Source organism: Cyprinodon tularosa, unplaced genomic scaffold (genome assembly GCF_016077235.1).
Source record: "Cyprinodon tularosa strain WSP-4 unplaced genomic scaffold, ASM1607723v1 ctg539, whole genome shotgun sequence".
Taxonomy (NCBI): Eukaryota; Metazoa; Chordata; class Actinopteri; order Cyprinodontiformes; family Cyprinodontidae; genus Cyprinodon; species Cyprinodon tularosa.
Window position 1 is genome coordinate 1,600,475 of NW_024039273.1, and position 22,263 is coordinate 1,622,737.

At 40.2% G+C, this 22,263-nt stretch overlaps 1 protein-coding gene across 1 annotated transcript; it reads left to right on the forward strand.

Annotated features, from left to right (window-relative positions):
- Window positions 1-14,686: 14,686 nt before the first annotated feature.
- Window positions 14,687-21,866, forward strand: si:ch211-125o16.4 (neuroblast differentiation-associated protein AHNAK). Its single transcript, XM_038304587.1, has 5 exons — window positions 14,687-14,836; window positions 16,400-16,476; window positions 16,552-16,666; window positions 16,761-16,936; window positions 17,560-21,866. Exons 2-5 carry the CDS (start codon window positions 16,474-16,476, stop codon window positions 21,577-21,579), a joined length of 4,314 nt encoding a protein of 1,437 aa, XP_038160515.1. The 5' UTR covers window positions 14,687-14,836; window positions 16,400-16,473; the 3' UTR covers window positions 21,580-21,866.
- The last annotated feature ends 397 nt before the right edge of the window (window positions 21,867-22,263 follow it).

Here is a 22,263-nt window from a genome sequence, read left to right on the forward strand (position 1 = left end):
ATATATCTGCAAAATCTCTAATATTCAACAACCAAAAATACGTAGTTAAGCATATTGTGCAAAACAGCAATAAAAAGATAAAAAATCCTATCAGATTTACAGTCCCCACACTGCAGATCTATTAGAATCTGTCCTTAAATTACAGCCAAAGCCATTTACACAGTAACAGATAAAACCTTTAGATAAACCAAATACTACCGCCACATATCTGACTCAATAGACATTAAAACAACTATTTTTTATTAATCTCAGACGGAACTATTAAATGACTTGTATTATATTAAACTGAACTTCCAATTTTCACCGCTGTTCGGCGCCAAGTAACCTTTACTCTGATCACAGCTTGCTTGGTCTCGCAATTAATCCTGGGATATCCAAGGATACCGAGGATACATCGGACCCGTCCTTCAAATCGGGCAAAAAGAAGGACGCATTTTAAGGCCGCATAACGAGGACTCTTGGAATCCGACCAGACCTCGGCGCCGCGCTATGACGTAATCGTCCTTCGAATCTGGCCTTCTAAGGACGCGTCCTAGGTTTTCGAACAGAGCCATAGTCCCTACAGCTTGTCCTGGGCCTCCTCCCGGTGGGACGTTCCTGGAACACCTCATCAGGGAGACGTTCTGGAGGCATCTTAACTAAAGTACTTCTGAAAGTACTTTAAATATAAAATTATTACATACTGTTCAATAAATGAGAAGTGTTTTTAATGCAGAGTAATTTTCCTTTAAATGCGCTTTACTGGAGGCATCCATGTTTGTCAAAGAACACTACTGCCACCTACTGGTTTGTGACGTCACGGTTCGGTATCGGCTGTTGATCAAGTCCCAGTGCTGTATCTGGTGTTTGTCACAACGCGCTATTATCCAAGTCATCTTGAAAACATTCTTCTTCCAAATGTTGGCTACACATTACGTGTTTTTTCTCTGGCCAGAAGTTCGATGGCAAATCCTCCCTCTTCAAGTTGGCAATCCAACGACAAACCCGTCCGTGGAGGATCAGGACTTAAAAAGTTGAAATAATTCATTTTTTCCCCCACTTTTACCCGATGTATTCCAACATCCAACTGCCATGCACGTGGGCATTGTCAGTTTCACTATAGCTCTGGTGAATTTTAATGGTGAAGTCCTCTGGAAATCTTCAATAATTGTTGTTGATTGCAGATGTGTCTAGTAGTTCCCATTGATTCTGCTTGTAAAGCGGGGAGAATGGCACTAGGCTTACCGCACCGTGACGTCACTGCTGGAAGATGGCAGGAGGGAGGGGTTACTATATTTGGGCAAAAATGGCCGCTCCCAGACTCAGTGATCATGACAAAAATTATTGTTTTTATTTTTTACACATGAACGCTAAATTCATTAAATGACTGCCAACGTATTAGTTTTAGATCTAAATAATGATCCATTGATTATACCTTGCTGACTGGACTTTTCCTTTAAAAACCCCAAATGATCCGTTTACAGACGGGTTTGGCCTCTTTGGGTGATTCAGTGTCAATAAAGCTCAGAAAGAACAGAGTGTTGTTCTCCTAAAGTTATGCAGTCAGATGCAAACAGCTTCATGAGGAACGCTTCCGGAAGTAAAGCTGTGTAATGGCTGCAGAATGCTAGGAATGTTTTTATGTTGCAGGCAGTTTAACGAGGCAGATCAATATAAAACTGGTTTCAGGAGCAGCGGATATAATAAAGCAGGATAGTGACTATGAATCTGGATGTAGATGAGCTGCAGCTTTTCCGTGTGAATCCTGGTTTCTGAGGCTCTGTCCTCATTCCATCTCTCAATCAGAGCCACAGAATGCAGCAGAGCTACATTCCCTGAAAGGCAGATGATCAGAGGCTGTAGCAGGTGCTGTTACTCTGTTTAGCTTCAATGTGGAAAGTTAACATGATGTTATTGGCTGTGAAAACGAGGCTGTGGAGTAATATAAGAAACTAGTCCGTACATTTGTTACTTCAAGGCTGGACTATTGTAATTCTTTACTATCAGGAAGTCCACAATCTGTAGTTAAGTCTTCAGCTGGAAATGCAGGTGGGACAGTGGTTAGCGCGCACGACCCATGTATGGAGGCCTTAGTCCTCGACACGGCTGACCTGAGTTCGAATCCAACCTGTGATCCTTTGCCGCACGTCTCTCCCCCTCTCTCACATACCCCTACTGTCAAAAAACAAACAAAAAAAGTCTTCAGCTGATCCAAAATGCTGCAGCCAGAAAATTAAAAAGAGAGATCATATCTCTCCTATCCTGGCTTCTCTTCATTGGCTTCCTGTTAAATCCAGAATAGAATTTAAAATCCTCTTTCTCACATATAAAGCCTTAAATGGCCAAGCTCCATCTGATATCAGAGATCTGATTGTTCCTTATGTTCCTAACAGAGCACTTCGCTCTCAATCTGCAGGTTTACTAGTGGTTCCTAGAATTTCTAAAAGTAGAATGGGAGGCAGATCTTTTAGTTATCAGGCTCCTCTCCTGTGGAACCAACTACCAGTTTTAGTCCGTGAGGCAGACACTCTGTCTACTTTTAAGACTAGGCTTAAAACTTTCCTTTTTGATAAAGCTTATAGTTAGAGTGGCTCAGGTTACCCTGAGCTATCTCTATAGATATGCTGCTATAGGCTTAGACTGCTGGAGGACAAAGGGACCCCTTTTTCATCATTCTGATTCATTCTATCTCTATTCTCCCACTCTGCAGAATCTGTTAGTTCAATCTCTAATATTCTGCTCTCTCTGCTTTTTCTCATAGCAGCTTCATCTGGTCTGTTCCTGTTTGGCTGTGACTCCATCCTGGAGAGAAATATCAGCTGTGCTGCTGCCATCAATGCCTTTTATTTATAGATGTTTGGAATCAGCCTGTTTTCCAGTGTAGTCCTGTTTCTCTGACTGGGTTTATGTGCTCTCTTTTTCGTCTGACATGGGAGCTGGCTTGGAGCTCGTCTAGCTTTTACAGTTGTTTTTTGTACCTCTGTTTCTGTCTCCTTGAACCCCAGTTGGCCTCAGCAGATGGCCGCTCACACTGAGCCTGGTTCTGCTGGAGGTTTCTTCCTGTTAAAAGGGAGTTTTTCCTCTCCACTGTTGCTACAAGCATGCTTAGTGTGAGGGATTGCCTTCGAGTCAATGAGTCGATGCAATCAACTGGTTTTCCTTATATAGAAAACTTTGAATCAGTTTGACTGGATGATCTGGTTGAATTGTAAATTGCCTTGAAATTACATGTGTTGTGAATTGGAGCTATAGAAATAAACTGTATTGAATTAAATAAGCAGATGTTCTCTGGTGTTGGTTGGAAGGTCGACCCATCCAAGGACTCACAGACCTCACTTCCTGTCTGTGTCCCTAAATCTTTCACACTTTGCTTCTCATTTTACTTCCCTCCACTGCCCCAAAACTGCCATTTCACTTCAAACAAAACTAAAAAAATGGTCCTCAGAATGATCTGAGTGTTACATCTACTAGGAAGTGCCATTTTTGTTCCATGACTAAGTGACACATTGCGAGAAGGAAGTTTCCTCCCTGCTGTTTGACCACATCCTCCATCAGAGGAGGGGGGGTTGCTCTGCTGTGGTTCAGCCATTCTCACTAAAAACAAACCATGACTCGTCTGACATCTTCATGTTCAGAAATTTACATACACCTTTGCTATGGTGGACAAGAGGTGCAAACGTGCTACAAATATAAAAGGTACTGGCAACACAAAAATGAGACTAATCAAACAGAAAAGAAGCAAAAACATGATGCTAGCAAACAGAAATTAAGTTCACATTAATTATACAACAGCAGTTTCTAACCATGCCATTGAGGTTTTTATGTTTTGGTTTTATCAACCTATAAACCATCATTTCCAAATAAATTCTCTAAAAAACCCACAATGTGATTTCCTGGATTTGTCTCTATGATGAAAACTACAGATATCTCTCATTTTTCTAAGTAGGAGAACTTTCACAATCAGCAGCTGACAATACTTTTTGGCCCCACTGTATGTCAATGGAATAAGACATTTGACATGAAAAAAATAACGACTTCATAATATGTGATCATTTTCCTTTCAGGGTAAAGTGCTGCTTCAGTTGACCTGCTCAAATTTAGGCCAAATACGACACAGTCATGAGCCGACTAGTAATGAAGCTGCAGGATCTGTAAGCATTGGAGGCTTTAAACCTCAAGCATGTTTATTTTTGAGTTATTTGCATTATAAGTGAAACAGGATGACAAAGAAACAGGAACGATAATAACAGCAAAGAAAAAAAGAAGAAAAAGGTGAAAACCTGGTCCCACCCACATCCTGCAATGTAAGCACACTGAGTGTGTTTACATGCAGCTAGAAAGACTAGTTATCTTTGTGTGCTTGTAAACAACATCATCTGCAAAATGTGAGGCACCCCAAGGCTCGGTTTTGGAGCCACTTCTCTGTGACCTCCTGAAATCACTAGATTATTCAAACATTTTATGACATCTCCTGTTGATTTTATGCCGTTTAGAAGAAATACTTTCTGCTCCCTGCAGCTTAACGCAGAGTGACTGTCTTATCGCCACGGCTGCTCTGTTTAGAGAGCAGTCTCAGATGATGCATAACTGGAGGAACTAAGGTGTGGTTTTCCACCAATGAGTGTCTCAGGAAGGTCCCTCTAAACATTTTGTTTATGGCTGTTTTCTAGAAATTGACAAATGCTTCTAAATGAAGCGGCCACATGTCAAAATAGAAAGTAGAGATGGGTTTTAATACTTTTCTATCAGCTTTTGTTGCTGCATGTCTTACATGTTTTAACAAAAGAAAAACAACCCTCATCACCTTCAGCGGCTCCAGGTCCCTGCAGCATGACCAGTTAGATGGAACAACATGTGGAGATCACATCGCACCTTTTCTAATGTTTCTTGATTATCTATTTGATTTAAAGGCACAGCGTGTAACTTTAGGGGAGCTATTGCTGTCTACTGTGATGTCATAGTAGAGACTGCACTGCAAAAAATATAAATCTCAATAAGTTATTTTTTCTTAAAATAAGTGTGTTTTTCCTTGATTTGAGGAGATAAGTAAGACACTTTGCCAATGGAACAAGACAATTTCCTTTTAAAATAAGAAAAAACTATTTTATCGTCTTATTTCAAGTAAATATTATCTAACTATCTTATTTTAAGAGTGAAAATACTCATTCCATTGGCAAATCATCTTATTTACCTGCTCAAATTAGGGCTAAATATACTTAATTTAAGCCATTTTTTACTTATTTCTGGATTGGTTTTGCAGTGAGAATACTGTAAATTAGCTCAGAATTCCTTTACCCTGCCAGTGTAACACAGGCTTAACACAAGTTAAGAGCGTTCAAACTATTGTGCTTGAAGCTAAACTGATAATCGCAAAAATACACAAAAGACAAAGTTCTACACATTCCGCAGACATTTTTAGAACTTTATCCCACTCAAGATATCAACAGCAGAATGACACTAGAAAAACAGCGCAGCAGATGAGACCCCCAGAAAAAGGTTTATGGTCGATGGACCTTCCACAAGCTGCCAGGACCAGATGAGGACAGTGAGAAAAGAAAAGAGGAAAAATGTTTGAACAAGGAGGACCACTGCCAGCCAAAAATAGATTAAAGACAGAGAATAACAATGAGGAAAGAGCCACATTTAGGGAAAAGTATGTTGAGCTAGGCAGGCTTGGACAAGGACGTTTTGGATTTGTTTTTTCTGCTTATCGGGTGTATGATGAATTACCTGTAACCATTAAACACATCCCAAAAAACCATGAGATGCTAATACAGAAGGATGAGAACGGAAAGGAGGTGGCTATCATGTTAAAACTGAGGGATAAAACAACCAGTTGGGCGGGGCAGTCAGCCATACTGTCCATCCTAGACTGGTATAATGAGGCTATTGTTGTTATGGAGAGATGCAGGTGAGGACCTTTTTCAATACATTCAAAACCACTAGGGTTGCATAACGAGGAAGAATGCCAAGATCATGATAAAACAGCTGCTAAAAGCAGCAATTCACCTTCAAGAGGTAAACATCTTCCGCAGACACATTAAACTTAAGAACATCCTGTTAGAGATCAGGTCTGGAGTCCCAAAACTTTATCTCATAGATTTTGGTCTAAATTGCTTTGACGAGGCAAAAAAGTATACAAATTACTATGAGCATGGACCCATCATCCACCAGAAATCAGAAGAAAAGGGATCTACAGTTCTGGACCCACAACTGTGTGGCAGGTTCTGTATGAGATTCTGCAGAGCAGTTTCATATCAGGAAATTCATGTCAAAAGATCAACCGAAGCCTCTCCAAGAGATGCAGAACATTTCTAAGCAAGTGGCTGGTCATAGACCCAGAGAAGCACCCCGCCATAGAGGAACTGTTGCATCATCCGTGGTTGTAGAAAGAAGATACCGTACTCAAACATAACCAGAGAACAGCTGCATACTTCCTAAGAAAATGTTTACAATTGCAGGAATTTTGCAATAATTATAGATTAATTTGTCCAGCTGTTCTGATTTCCCCTCCTAGTCCAGAACCTTAATCTAGGTTGAGATTCCTGAGATTCCCTTAGCTTAATTTGGAATTTGTGGCTCACCTTTTGGTGCTCCCCAAGTAATCAAGAAAATGTCTCTAACTTAACTATGGATGTATTCCCTTTTTTGGGGGGGGTATTCCCCTCTCATCCTAGAAAGCTGCTCTGGTTTTGCCATATTACAGAAAGCCTCAACTTATTTTTAAAATGATTGGTTCTATTTGTAATTTGCATCCACTTCATTGGAGATAACAAACCTGGAGAGAAATATCAGCTTTGCTGCTGCCATCAGTACATTTGTTTATAGATGTTGGAGATCTCCCAGTTTTCCAGTGTAGTCCTGTTTCTCTGACTGACTGGCTGGATGTGCTCTCTTCATCCTCTGACATGGGAGATGGTTTGGAGCTCGTCTGCCTGGCTGTGTGTTTCCTGGACGGGGCCGCCTTTTACAGTTCCTTTTTCTATCTCTGCTTCTGTCTCCTTGAACCCCAGTCTGCTTCTGCAGGTGGCCGCTCACACTGAGCCTGGTTCTGCTGGAGGTTTCTTCCTGTTAAAAGGGAGTTTTTCCTCTCCACTGTCGCTACAAGCATGCTTAGTGTGAAGGATTGTTTGTTCTTAGTTTATTTTTATACCCATGTTCTCTTTATAAAAATCTTTGCTTTTCATGTATGGAAAAAACAACATTAATCTACTAATCAAGAGTTATTGTTTTTTTCTTGTTTTGTTTCTTGATCTTGGTTTTAATATTTGCTGATGTTCGGTTTGCTCTACGCAGCCTGATCTTCAGCACCTCTCCTTCAGAGGCCAGCGACTCCTTGCAAACCAGCATCCCTGAAATGTTTCCCCTCCTCTGCAGGATGGAGCAGGATTCTGTCAGAGCAGCTTTTGATGAAGTTAGCGATATGCAAGCTTTGGGACATTTTAGTGTTGCGTCAGAGTTAGTTTCAGTTCTAGCTTCTGGCATGCATGGCACTCACCTTTTTACACATTTTCCTCATACCTTTCTCTGCGATAGGTATCACTTAGCACTTATAACCAGAACGACGATGTCTTTGCACTCTGCTAACAACAAATATGCATCATCCCCCCAGCCTTCCAGCCATCAAGCAGCCCAGCGCTGATAATTGAGGAATTTTACTTTGAAATGAGCAGAATGGCAGCTATGAGGGGAATGCTGCTGTATGAATGGACCTGCAAACTATTTAGGCAGATGATAGAGATGTCTAAGGTGCTTCAACACTAAGGTATTGTGTGTGAGCAGGCCTCAGTTTCATGGAGCATGCTGCGTGCTGCGCCACAGCTACTCATTAAAGGGCACAAGTTCAGACCTGAAGAGAAGCCGGTGAAGGAAACATCAATCAAGGAGCCATTTTTTTTTTCTGTTTGAAGCAAAAGTGCTCAGCAGCTGAGACATGTGCAAACCAAAGACCCCCATCTACAACCCCCCCCGACTCAGCGTCCCACAGTCTCTGCACGGCCGGGTTCCTTCATCACAACCTCACTCACACCTGTTCTTCCTTTTATGACCAATCTGCTTATTTTCTGCTTTTTTTAAATCTGTTTTCAGTTTTAGAGTAAGGCTTTTCAAACTAAAAGCTTCCCTCAGTGTTTTTTTGATTTTCAGCTGAACAGGAAGTTAGGTGAGAAGAAACCAGAGTCTCCCTCATGCTATGATTTTAACTTTTATCATTGAACTTGAGGCATCAAAACTAAATCTACAGCCTCGGCCTTGGCTTGATATTCTTACTCCTTCAACTTTCTAACATTTTGAATCATAACATCCACAAGGTTCAATGTATTTTATTGAGTAAACCAATAATCGATCCTTTAACTAATCAAACCTTAGAAAATAAACTGTTTTACTCGAGTCAAAGTAGCACAGCTTCAACATGCTGTAGTGAGTTTAAACAAAAATGTAATAAAAATGCTTCTTTAACGCTGAGTGACTGTTTTCCTATTCAAAATGACCAGACGGACCAAAATCCAGTTATCATGGAATATTTGTTTTGAAGACTAAAGGAAATTGGGAAATAGAAATAAACTCAGTCTGAAAATCCTTTCTTTTAACTTCTGGAAATTTATGTGGCTCCTAAAACCATTTCTAAGAGTAAATTATGTTTGTCTGACGGAGCAGAGACATTCAGGCCTTTGGCTACATGACAGATCGGCTCCAGGAGAGAAAAGTGGTTTTAGTGAAACTTTCTTCATCTGGTTCTTCTCCTTTATTCAGTCAACTTCTTCAAAAAAGGTGCTGAAGGACAAGGAGAACATCTCAGATTGATCCAACTTTTAATCACAGAAGTGTTTGACACCACTTTGACTGACGGCTGTTCACCCAGCAGGTCTGACTGTGTTTGCTCAGACACGGTGGAGGCTGCGTCATGATGGGGGACGCTAACAAGAACTGGGTATGACGCTGATGTTTGATTTCAGCAGCGGCGATTAAACACCGAGCTGAAGAGCCAAAGAGGAGCTGATCCTGTCTGCAGCCTCCTCAGCTGCTGCCGATGCAGCGTGGAGATATGTAGGTCAACGGGTGAGAGCAAAGAGGATCAACTCCAGCCACCAGAACCAGCTTCCTGCATGCATTAGATCTGCTCCGACACGTCCTGGATGACCTCAGCACATCGTCACTGTTGGCTGTGACGGAGCAGCCAATCATCAGAGGGGTCTCTGGAGGACTGGGGCTGGTCACCCCCACAATGAGACCAATATTTCACCCAAGAAAGATTGAGAATGATCTCAAATCTTTGCTGCTCGTCTAGCTGCTGATTTATAGGAATTATTGGCGGACTTCGAATTCAGGGTCTGCGTCCTTCGAAGGCCAGATTCGTGGGCCGATTACGTCATAGCGCGGCGCTGTGGCCTGTTCAGATTCCAAGAGTCCTCGTTATGCGGCTAAGAACTGCAGCCTTCTTTTTTTCCCCAATTTGAAGGACAGCTCTAGTGTGTCCTAGCCTTGGGTATCCCATGATTCATTGCGAGACCATGCAGTTAAGAGATACAATTATGTGAGTAGTTCCACCTGAAAGGAATGAAAATAGTTGTTTTAATGGTTATTGAGTCAGATATGTGGCGGTAATGTTTGATTTATCTAAAGGTTTTTATCTGTTACCGTGTAAATGGGTTTGGCTGTAATTAAAGGACAGATTCTAATATATCTGCAGTGTGGGGACTATAAATCTGATAGGAGTTTAATTTTTTTATTGCTATTTTGCACAATTTGCTGAACTAAGTATTTTTTGTTGTTGAATATAAGAGATTTTGCAGATATATTTTTTTTATACATACAATGATTTTTATGTACTTATATCTTTCTACCTCTTTTCTATCATTACTTTGGGTTTTATTTCTTCATGCTCCCGGTGGTTGTCACCTTTATTACACTCTGTATTTTCATGAATGAGTCTTTGTTCACTTTACAATCTAAATAAATAAATAAAAAGAAACACTTTTAAAAAGTTTGGTATTCATTCTTTTCCTGCTTTGTGTGTCAACTCTCCCGGTTGCTAGGCGACAGAGGGTACGGAAGGCTAAACCTGTTTGAATCCACAGCAGAAACTCTTCCGGTCTCCTTATTTTCATTGACCTGGAAGGATCCAGTCCAGACAGACGGCGTCCTTGGAAGAAGCAGCCTCTGAAATCAAACACACCCGTTGAGTTCATCAGTGATTCTCTTCCCTCCCAGCTGCCAGGCATCAGTGTAATCACTCACCTGTTTGGGCTCCAATAATGACCTCCCCTTCAGTCATGATGCTCTCAGTCATTGTTAGCTCCACCTGTCCTCCAGGGCTGCACCTTCCTCAGATCTCCTGTAAGTCTGTTCTACTTATTTATGTAGGTTAGAAAGTGACAGCAGGTTAAACACATGCATGTGTTGCAGACCAGAGAACCCAGTGTGCATGCTGTTCCTGGTTGGTAACTGCTGCTCATAATCTGTGCTTTTATTCATAAATAGAACTATTATCTTTAAAATGTAAATAATCTATCAGAGATTAAAGAACCATGCTTTTAAAGGTGATGGCTGCAAGTTTAACTCCTCCAGTACGCGGTGCGCTCTCACTGCAAAAACGATCTTGAAAATAAGTAAACATTTCTTAAATTAGATGTATTAACCCTCAATTTGAGTAGGCTAGGTAAATATGATTTCCAAGTGTAGTGTTTTTAATCTTAAAATAAGATCGATATCTGGAAATAAGACAATGCAGTTGTTTTTTTTAATATATTTTAATGTAAATTTTTTTTGTTCTATTTGCAAAGTGTCTCTTTCGTCTTCAATTCAAGAAAGAAATCACTCACTTTAAGAAAAATTGGCTTATTTAGATTTCTGGCAGTTCTCCTGCACTGCAAAAACGACCTAAAATAAGTAAAAATTTCATAAATCAAGTGTATTTAGACATAATTTTAGTATGTAAATAAGATCAATTGCCAATGGAATGAGTATTTTTACTCTTAAAATAAGATGATTAGATAATATGTGCTTGTAATCAGACAATGCAGTTGCTTTTTCCTATTTTAAATGTAACTTGTCTTGTTCCATTGGCAAAGTGTCTCACTTACCTCCTCAATTCAAGAAAAAGTGCAAGAAAAAATGGCTTGGTTATATATCAGTTTTTTGCAGGGCGTTTCCTTGTTACACATTACATATTCAGAGAAAACAGCTGTATGTCTGAGCCTGGTGTTCTGTCAGATGAGTATACCCCTTCATCAGACCAGCATACACTTAGTCAATACGTATGCGCAAGACGTCAGATTTGCATTTACACTGCAAAAATGATCCAGAGATAAGCAAATATTTCTTAAAATAAGTGTATTTTCCCTTAATTTGAGTAGATGTATATATAAGATTTGCTAATGGAATGAGTATTTTTACTCTTAAAATAAGATGATTAGATAATATGTGCTTGTAATCAGACAATGCAGTTGCTTTTTCCTATTTTAAATGTAACTTGTCTTGTTCCATTGGCAAAGTGTCTCACTTACCTCCTCAATTCAAGAAAAAGTGCAAGAAAAAATGGCTTGGTTATATATCAGTTTTTTGCAGGGCGTTTCCTTGTTCCCTTCTGTTTGCAAACAGAAGGGAACACATTACATATTCAGAGAAAACAGCTGTATGTCTGAGCCTGGTGTTCTGTCAGATGAGTATACCCCTTCATCAGACCAGCATACACTTAGTCAATACGTATGCGCAAGACGTCAGATTTGCATTTACACTGCAAAAATGATCCAGAGATAAGCAAATATTTCTTAAAATAAGTGTATTTTCCCTTAATTTGAGTAGATGTATATATAAGATTTGCTAATGGAATGAGTATTTTTACTCTTGAAATAAGATAATTAAATAATATGTACTTTAAATAAGCCAAACTAATTATTTCTTTCTTATTTTATATGTAAATTGTCTTGTTCCATTGTCAAAGTGTCTCACTTACCTCCTCATTTTGATAGAAAATGACTTATTTCAATTCTTTGCAGTTTATACCTTTAGTTTTGTATCAAAAATAGACTTTAAACTACCTTGATGGGTGTGTATCTCATGTATCTTGAGGCACCTTTTCGTAGAACTGCAGTCAGTCCCTAGACAGGCATGGCTATCACTGCCCATACAGAGTTGGTGACTAATTTCCCACTGGGATCAGCTTGATAGTCATGGTAGGAAACTTCTTTGATTTATTTTTCTTAGGCTTGTTAGCAAACAGCCTGCCAAATGTTGAAAGGGCAATATTATTGCCATTACTGTTAATATCTAGTAGAAATTTTACACATTCAGTAATAAAATGTTGCAGGGGATGGTATGGGGGGGGGGGGGGGGGGGGGGGTTATTTAAGAAGTGGGATGATTTTGTCATGTACAAAAAAACAAAAAACAAAAGATCGCCATAGGCTTAGAAAAAAACGGCAAAAAGTAAATGGTTTTTTTGTACATGAATAAAGGGATACACGCCTGTTGAGGTAGTTTAAAGTGTATTTTTTATACAAACCAAAGGGATAAATTGTATTGACTATGGATATGCTGGTCTGACCAGGTATGCTCATCTGACAGAACACCTGCACCGACCCTCTGTAGCCTCTGACAAACAATGGAAGCAAAAAAAGGTGAACAGTGTTTTGCTTCCAACTTGTTTTCTTTTTTCTCTTGAATGTGAGAAATTTAACTGGGAGGAGGATGTGCCAACGCCTGAGCTCCGTCAGCCTAATAAGCTACTCCTGTTTTGTCAACGTTTCTATCCAGCAAAGATATATTTGGAGCTGTCAACATTTCCTTTTTTAGTAAAATAAGTCCTTTATTCTCATCCACTGCAGACCTATTGTGGATGTCAGCTTTTTGAAAAAGGATCTTATTGATCAAATGTTGCAGCTATGGCCTTTTTTTTTAAAGGTTTAGATTGAAAACTGAGGCCTGAAATGAAGTTAAAAAGGGAACCAAATAGTAAACCTGATCAGACCGACAGGTTTTACATGAGTGACCTTGGCGGTACAGGAAGCTGCTGTTTAGTGAAGCTTAAAACTGCTGAATCTGTCAGGTTTTACTTTGATGGTTCTCCATGGCAGCACATTAACAGCTCTGATTAATTATAAAGTCTTGTTACAGTTGCTCATCCTTTAGCTATGGCCTCATGCAGGCAACACCCTGCTGAGTTTCTCTGCCAACAGTCATCACATTGTCCTTCTCTGCTGGATGGGTTGGGTAATGACTCACACAGGTTTTGATATTTAATTTGGCTGAAGGAATGTTTGACGCCGCCGTCGGTCACAGGATGACAGTACTGCTTCTGATCAGACAGAACTAAGGTTTATTTTCTCAGCTTTGCTAGATCTGATCTGATTTATTGTTAGCATGTTAAGGATTAGTTAGCCTTTCAGCATAAATTTCCACAGATTATGATTGAAGTGCCGACATCCAACAAGGCCGCTGTCTGCAGAACTGAGTCTGTACGCTGGAAAAACGATCTAGAAATGAGTAAAAATATTTTAAATTGAGTGTATTTACCCTTAATTTGAGTAGGCATATTAAATGGTTTGCCAATGGAATGAGTATTTTTATTCTTAAACATGCGTGTGAAATAAGACAATGCAATTGTGTTTTATGTTAAATGTAAATTGTCTTGTTCCATTGGTAAAGTGTGTCCTTTACGTCCTCAATCCAAGAACAAATGCACTTATTTTTTGGACCTACCATCCAAAAACCTGCAGTCAAAAATCAGTTGTTCTCATTAAAGAGGTGGAGATGGGGATCCTCCCAACAGAGGGAGTCTATTGTTGCCTAAAGAAGGCCTCTGTTTGGAATAACATGAAGGATGACTGGATAGACGTGGATAAACGGCTTGGTTACATTAAGGCACTTCATTCTTATTCATTAGATAACTTTGCCCTGATTGGATTACTTCCACTCCGGTTTTTAAACAAGTTTGAGCCAGGTTCACTGGAAAAATTGAAATCTAGATAAGTCATTCTTAAAATAATTGCCTTTGTTCTTGGATTAAGGAGTTAAGAGACATTTTGCCAACGGAACAAGACAATTTACTCTTAAAATAAGAAAACACAATTGTATTGTCTGAAATGCATATTCTCTAAATATCTTATCTTACTCATTCCATTTGCAAACTCTCATTTACCTGCTCAAATAAGGGTAAATTATTTCTAGATTGTTTTTATTTTGCACTTTCAGTGTAATGAGTGTTTGCATTACTGGTTAAATAAGCTGCATCTGTATTTTGCAACAGAAGTCATAAACCTGTTTTCTATGCATGACATATGTAACACGTTGGATTCAGACGGTTGTTTACATGACGTTTCCTGTGGTGTGAAAATAACAGGCCTCATGCATGAAACCTTCCAACCAGGTCTCCTTCATTGCTGAATGGTTTCACTGAGAGGAAGAGAGCAGAAGCTCTGGAAGCAAAGTGCTATATGTGGCCAGCAGGATTAGATGTTCACTCAAAACATAATATCTCTCCAAACAGGCTTAGAAATGTCATTGGGCCGCAGCCTGAGAATTACAAATGAATGACATAAAAAAAACAATGTGGCGAGCTTTTAGAAGGGAGTCGTCCTGGATGTGTAAACGTTGTTTGTGCTGTTTTCAAAGGAGTGGTTCGTGTCTTTTCTCCTCTTTACCTGGACTCTCTAGTTGGGTTTCGGCTGCTTAAGACGCTGGCCTAAAATATAGGTGTGTTTTTTTTGCAAATGAAAAAAGGGCAGAAGGATAGGGGCGGTCCTGATGCGGTCAAACCCGTTCTTCCGGATGATTGAAGCATTTAACAGGCAGATTCCTCTCATCCCTAACAAAGCAGCAGTGATACACTGAAGAGGTGACATCTCTAGCAGCGGTACTCGGTGAGTCCCTCCATCCTGTGGCATGGATGCCTTTTAACATTTAGTCAGTAAATCATGACAATATTTTACAAATTAGGGTTTGATTATGATAAAAAAATAAATAAATCAAACCCCAGTTTGTGAAATATTTTCACAGATGGGATTTTAGCTGGAAGTATCTTTAGAAAGTGCCTGTTGCTCTGCTTTTCTTTCAACAGATTGATTGCATTTTTGTTTTCCGCTGATTTGGAAGGAGGGTTTAAATGAGGAATAATCATAACGATGTCTTCCCTTGAACTTTAAAATGTGGATTTGGTCCAAACATTTATCTAATGTGTTAATTTATGCTGCAGTCAGACTTCTCTGCTCTATTATGGAGGTTGAAACCATCCACTGTATCGTCTTTAGTGATTTGTTTTGCTGTTAGGGTAACGAGTGACTAGTTATTTATTCCAGCTCCTAAAAAAATTCTTCCCCTCAATCAGTGTTTTTTAAAGCTTGTGGTGTTTTCCTCTTCATAATTTCGTAGAACTTCTGGTGTGTGAAGAAGTATAGAAATAGAGGCCCCCATGGCAGCCAGTAGGAAAAGGGAAATCTATAAGCAGAGTTCTTTATGGATTCTTGGATATTAGTTTGGTTGATCATCTATCAGAACTTTAATGTATTTTCTACTGAATCACAGCAGCTTTGGGCTTTTATTCAGGAAGTCCTCCTGGTTTGTTTTTAAATGGGGAAAGTTGCTAATACGCTGCGCTGTTGGCGGGTGAAAACCGTGAGGTGTGGTCGGCAGGAGGACTGCGTGTGTGTGTCAGCCACAATGCATGCAGACCGACAGGTTTGGATGGATACATTCCCTTCACCAAACCTGGCAGAGGTTTGGGATTCCTGAAGCGTGAGGCCATCTGATGAAGGGTGTTGCTTCTGTCAGGCAAACCCCTAAATTTTCACACCCTCTGAAAAGCTTTTAAAAAAGCATTGTCTTAATGGAGAAGATATATTAAGCATTTGCAGCACTTTGGAGTTTATTTTGTGTCTGTTGGTTGAGAATCTCTATCCACTTTTGTACATGTAAAACCCTTTATTGTCCCACAATGGGGAAAATTCACTCTCTGCATTTGAACCATCTCTTGGGGAGCAGTGGGCTGCCGTTGTGTGGCGCCCAGGGAGCAGTGTGGGGTTACGGGTCTTGCTCAGGAACCCAGAGTGGAGGCTGTGGGGATCAAACTGGGTACTTGCAATCTTCTTGGAGCACAAGCACACTGCTCTAACCACCAAGCCAACATTTTTTTTTTTTTTTTTTTTAAAAAGGTTGTTTAAGGTGTTGCCTTCTTTCAAACTCTCTAATCAGCTTTCATCGGTCACTGCTGATAAAAGGGGAAATGTTCCGGTTAAATTAAATAATTTGATTAATTTCAATCATGTTTGGTCTTGTTTAGATTTTAAAGCACATTAAATATAAAGATGGCATCATTGTCTTGGTATAACCTGAACAGCATGCATGGGTTATACCGTTGACCAGATTTAAAAAACTTTTCTGTAATGCAGAATTATGTCAGAAATGATAAGGGTGTGTTTTTGTTTCAGGGTGAAAGCTCCTTGGTCTTCTGTATTTTGATGTAGATTCCCTGACATGTGGGCATAACTACATAAAAGAAAAAATGGTAAGTGAAAGACATTAGGTAAAGATGTGAATTGTAATGAATGCAACTTACATTGTTTCTTACTGTCCAAAAAAGAGTGGGGAAAGTGCGAGTGTTTCAGGAAACCTGGCTCTGGATGACTCTGGGAAAGGACTCTCCATTAGTGGGAATGCTGCGAACACTGTTGGTGCAAAAAGTGGACTTAAAGTTGGTAAGATGCGAGCATATGAAAAGGTTTTTTCTTTAATCTTATGATATTAGAATAGTGACTCTAATTAGCTTGGCTTTCTTCTTTATTCCCCCAGAGGATGACATTGTGGCAGCAACGATAAATCTTGGCAACCTTGACAAAAAGGATGTGCATAATATCCTGGAGATCCTAAAGCCTTATGGAGACAACATGAAGGTTCTGACAAAAAAGGATCTGAGTGCCGGGGCTTCCCTGGACCCATTTGGACTGGGTCTCAAAGGCACTACAGAGGTAAATAATGGTTAAGAGTGTGAATATCATATGTCAGGATTTAAAAATTGCATTTATGGCATCAACAAAATAAAACTGACATCCAGGTGAGGGTGTGAGGGATTGCTGAAGAGTCAATACAATCAGCTGGTTTTCCTTAAATGGAAAACTATAGATCCAGTTCAACCAGATCAGTTGATAGAGTGCCTTGAGTTGACGTGTTGTGAATTGGCAGTATAGAAATAAACTAGATTAAATCAAAGCAATCCTTTTGGTAATTCAAACGGCTGTGTGTGTGTGTTCTAGTATTTGATACATTATGGAGCCAATTTTCTAGAAAAATGGTGCATTGTAGGGTCCAGGCATTGGACCCAACGAGGGGAATTGCTGTTTTGGGGTCAGTGGTTACATTTGGGACTGAGGTGTGAGTTAGGGTTGGGTATGAATCTGTTATGGTTAGTGTAAGGGTGTAGAAATTGGTTGGAAATAAATGGAAGTCAATGAAGTGGCCCTGAAAAGAAAGGTGTATTATGTGTGTGTGGAGCCATTTTGTGACTGGTAAAGCACAACTGACTCTCACAGTCGGGCGGGTCCTGCAGGTTGAGAGTTAATCTAACTTTATTTTGTTTTTATCCATATTACAGGGGCTCCTAAAAAAGGATCTTTCACTTGATGCATCTGCTGGCCCACCATCTTTTTCCTTAAATGGCCTCAATGGAGACTTAAATGGTCTGGGTGGTAAAATAAATGGCCCCACCCTCAATGGAGACCTGCCCAAACTTGGCCTGAATAAGCCATCAGGTGATGCTGGTGCTGCAGTCACAATGCCATCCATAGGACTACCGGGAACCGATGTAAAGGCAGATCTAGGTGGTTCTCTTAATGCTCCTAATGTCAGTGCCTCAGCTCCACAAGTCAAGATGCCAAATGCCTCCTTGAAAATTGATAAACCAGAAATCCAGACAGGCAAATATCAGCCCCCTAAGTTTACAATGCCAAGCTTCGACCTACCAAAAATTGAACCACCAAATGGCAAACTGGACATGTCTGGTGACATTGATCTTCCATCTGTTAGTGGGAATGTAAACGCACCAAACCTTAATCTGTCGGCTCCAAACTTTGCTCTTCAAAATCCAGATTTGGATCTGAATGTTCCAAAAGCAAATTTTAATGGCCCTAGTGCAAAGTTAGAAGCCCCAAATGCAGACATTAATGCACCCTCAGGCAAATTCAAGTGGCCACATGCTAAATGGAAAGGTACTAAAGTTGAAGGGCCAGATGCTGACCTATCAGTACCTAATGTCAATGTTTCCACACCACGGCTTGATGGGGATTTAAGTGGGCCAGATGTTGATCTAAACTTGCCTAAAGCTGACATCAAGGGTCCTGAACTAGATGTTAAAGCCCATGACATTGACATTGATGCTCCTTCTGGTAAAATCAACTGGCCCCACTTAAAATGGAAGAAACCCAAACTTCATGGCTCCAAAGATAGTCTGGATATAGATGCAAACATTGACACGCCTGAGGTTGGGCTTTCTGTTCCAAAGGTAAAGGGGGAGCTTGATGCCCCAAAAGTTGACGTAAACTTGCCAAAGGCAGATATCAATGGCCCAGACCTTGAAATGCAACCCTTAGATGTTGATGCTCCATCTGGTAAAATCAACTGGCCTCACCTGAAATGGAAAAAGCCCAAGCTTCATGGCCCGAAAGCAGACTTGGGCATAGATGGAGATCTAAACACCCCAGACTTAAATCTCACAGGACCAAAGATTGATGGGGACTTAAATGTTCCAAATACTGAAGTGAATCTCCCCAGAGCTGACTTGACACCTCCTGATTTAAATATTCAAACTCAACATGATGTTGATGCCCCCTCAGGAAAAATCAACTGGCCACATCTGAAATGGAAAAAACCCAAGCTTCATGGACCAAAAGTCGACCTGGATGCAAATTTGAATGCACCAGATGTTGATCTATCAGCTCCAAAGCTTAATGGTGAGATTAACTCACCAGATCTTGATGTAAATTTACCTAAAGCTGATGTTAATATTGGAAAACCAGGGGTAGACATTGACTCTCCATCTGGAAAGTTCAAATGGCCCACCTTTAAAAAGCCAAAGACCAAGATAAATGGTCCTGATGTTGATTTGGATGCTGATGTTTCTGCCCCTGCTCTCAATCTCTCAGCTCCAAAGATTGATGGTAAAATTGACTCGCCAGATCTTGATGTAAATTTACCTAAAGCTGATGTTAATATTGGAAAACCAGGGGTAGACATTGACTCTCCATCTGGAAAGTTCAAATGGCCTACCTTTAAAAAGCCAAAGACCAAGATAAATGGTCCTGATGTTGATTTGGATGCTGATGTTTCTGCCCCTGCTCTCAATCTCTCAGCTCCAAAGATTGATGGTAAAATTGACTCGCCAGATCTTGATGTAAATTTACCTAAAGCTGATGTCAATGTTGGGAAACCAGACATAGACCTTGACTCTCCATCTGGAAAGATCAAGTGGCCCACGTTCAAAAAGCCAAAGTGGTCAATTTCTCAGCCCAAGGTAAATGGCCCTGATGTTGACTTGGATGCTGATGTTTCTGCCCCTGACCTCAGTCTCTCGGCTCCAAAGATTGATGGTAAAGTAGACACGCCAGATCTTGATGTAAATTTACCTAAAGCTGATGTTAATGTTGGAAAACCAGACATAGACATTGACTCTCCATCTGGAAAGTTTAAAAAGCCCACATTCAAAATGCCAAAGTGGTCAATTTCTCAGCCCAAGGTAAATGGCCCTGATGTTGACTTGGATGCTGATGTTTCTGCCCCTGACCTCAGTCTCTCGGGTCCAAAGATTGATGGTAAAGTAGACACGCCAGATCTTGATGTAAATTTACCTAAAGCTGATGTTAATGTTGGAAAACCAGACATAGACATTGACTCTCCATCTGGAAAGTTTAAAATGCCCACGTTCAAAATGCCAAAGTGGTCAATTTCTCAGCCCAAGGTAAATGGCCCTGATGTTGACTTGGATGCTGATGTTTCTGCCCCTGACCTCAGTCTCTCGGCTCCAAAGATTGATGGTAAAGTAGACACGCCAGATCTTGATGTAAATTTACCTAAAGCTGATGTTAATGTTGGAAAACCAGACATAGACATTGACTCTCCATCTGGAAAGTTTAAAAAGCCCACGTTGAAAATGCCGAAGTGGTCAATTTCTCAGCCCAAGGTAAATGGCCCTGATGTTGACTTGGATGCTGATGTTTCTGCCCCTGACCTCAGTCTCTCGGCTCCAAAGATTGATGGTAAAGTAGACACGCCAGATCTTGATGTAAATTTACCTAAAGCTGATGTTAATGTTGGGAAACCAGACATAGACATTGACTCTCCATCTGGAAAGATCAACTGGCCCAACTTTAAAAAGCCAAAGGTCAAGGCAAACTGCCCTGATGTTGACTTAAATGCTGATGTTTCTGCCCCTGATCTAAAACTCTCAGCTCCAAATATTGATGGTAACATAAACACTCCGGACTTGCAAAATCCCAAGTTAGACATTGATGTTCCTGATGCTGACGTAGATATCCCGCATGGCAAACTCAATTTTTTCAATTTTAAGAAGAAAAAAGTACCAAAAGCTGACTTTGACACTGATGTCAAGGTGCCAGATGTTGACATTAAAGGGCCAGAGGTGGATTTGAATTCACCAGACGTGGATCTATCAGCACCTAAGATTAATGCCAAGGCACCAAAAGCTGAACTGGATGCCCCTGATGTCAACATGAAATCTCCAGATTTGGATATCAACCTGCCAAAGGTAGACCTGAAAGCACCTGATGGGCAGCTTAAAACACCAGATTTAGATTCAAACCTTGGGGATTTTAAATTGCCTCATTTAAAATTTCCAGCACTTGATCTTTCAAGTCCTAATGCAGAAATTCCAGAGGTCCATGCAACCGGGAAGGCTGGAATTGAGGCCCCAAGGTTAAACACAGGCAGTCCTGCAGCTGATGCTAGCCTTTCTGTTCCATCAGTGGATCTGAATGGACCAAAGGTAGAAGGAAACAAAGTAGAAATTAAAGCTCCAGATGTAGATGTGGGTGTTGAGAAGTCTAGGTTCCCACATTTTAGGATGCCAAAATTCAGCTTTACACAATCTAAAGCGAAATCTGGAGAGATCAATGCTGGTGCCAATTCTGAAGAGGATGATGAAAATGGTGATGACTCTGACAATGATGCTTCAAATGTTGAGATGGATGTTCCTTTGTTCAAATTCCACCGTCTGCCAAAAGCAAGCCTAGACGGAGTTGGTGAAACTTTTAATCCAATTGGCTTATCCAAACGGGATAGTGGGGAAAAGGACTTTATCATAAGCAAGGGGGTGAAGCTGCCAATAAGTAACGCATCAAAAACAGTGGGCAAGATCGACCTTTTCGAGAAACTGAAACTGGCGCAGGAAAAAAAAACCAGTGCCTCACCTACGGATGAGAAAAATGCTAATCTGAAACTTGCTGCTCCAAGTCTTGACGTCAATGTCTCTGGAGATTCCTCTCTGGGAGTAGGGAGTGCTTTCAAAACGGAAAAGCCAGAGTATTCCGATGAAAATCAAAAGCTGGATTTGGGTCTCTCCAACATGCTTTGTCTTAGTACTGATGATCCAGATGCTGTCTGATTCTTTGTTAAAAGACTAGGTTTCAAACTTCAACTGTTGTGAATAGATCCTAAACCAATGCCACATATGTTTGTAGTCGGATAATAGAATCTTTTTTTATTATATAAGCTAAATTTGTATTTATTTGTACAAGCTTTTTTTGCTATACTTTTTATTCAGAAAATATACTTGGTAAAGTGCATGTGATCACAGTAAGCTTCAGAGACTATTTTACTGTTTTAACATTTTAAATAAGTTTGTGAATGTATTTGCCATTGTTGCTCAATAAATCAATGAAATGTCCTTAAGTCTGTGTGATTTCAGAAAATTCAAATGCTTTAGATCAAAACAATGAGACTGGCTGGACCTAAAGTAAATTTGAAAACTATTTACAAGATTAATATGGTGTTTGCTTTTTTTTTTGTGCCGTTCTCGAAGACAGACAGGGTTGCTTTAAAGGGGGGAACAAATGTCTTTTATTTTAGTACAAGCATCATTCGGAAGACACAAACTCTATTAAAGGACTTCAAGACCAACAGCAATCGCAATTATGGAGTTTTGAAAATTCAAACTTGGGAGTTAATAAAACTTAAAACACAAAGTTTTAGCCACTAGCAAATGCTTTACATGTAGCCTCCTGGTTTGGCCCCCTGAAGGGCTTGGGTGACAACGCAGTTGGAAAAATATAACCAGGGACTAAACATC

Coding starts and splice junctions, on each gene's coding strand:
- si:ch211-125o16.4 (XM_038304587.1), top strand. Junction 16,667..16,760: donor AAAAAGTGGACTTAAAGTTG/GTAAGATGCGAG, acceptor TTATTCCCCCAG/AGGATGACATTGTGGCAGCA. Junction 16,937..17,559: donor GTCTCAAAGGCACTACAGAG/GTAAATAATGGT, acceptor TCCATATTACAG/GGGCTCCTAAAAAAGGATCT.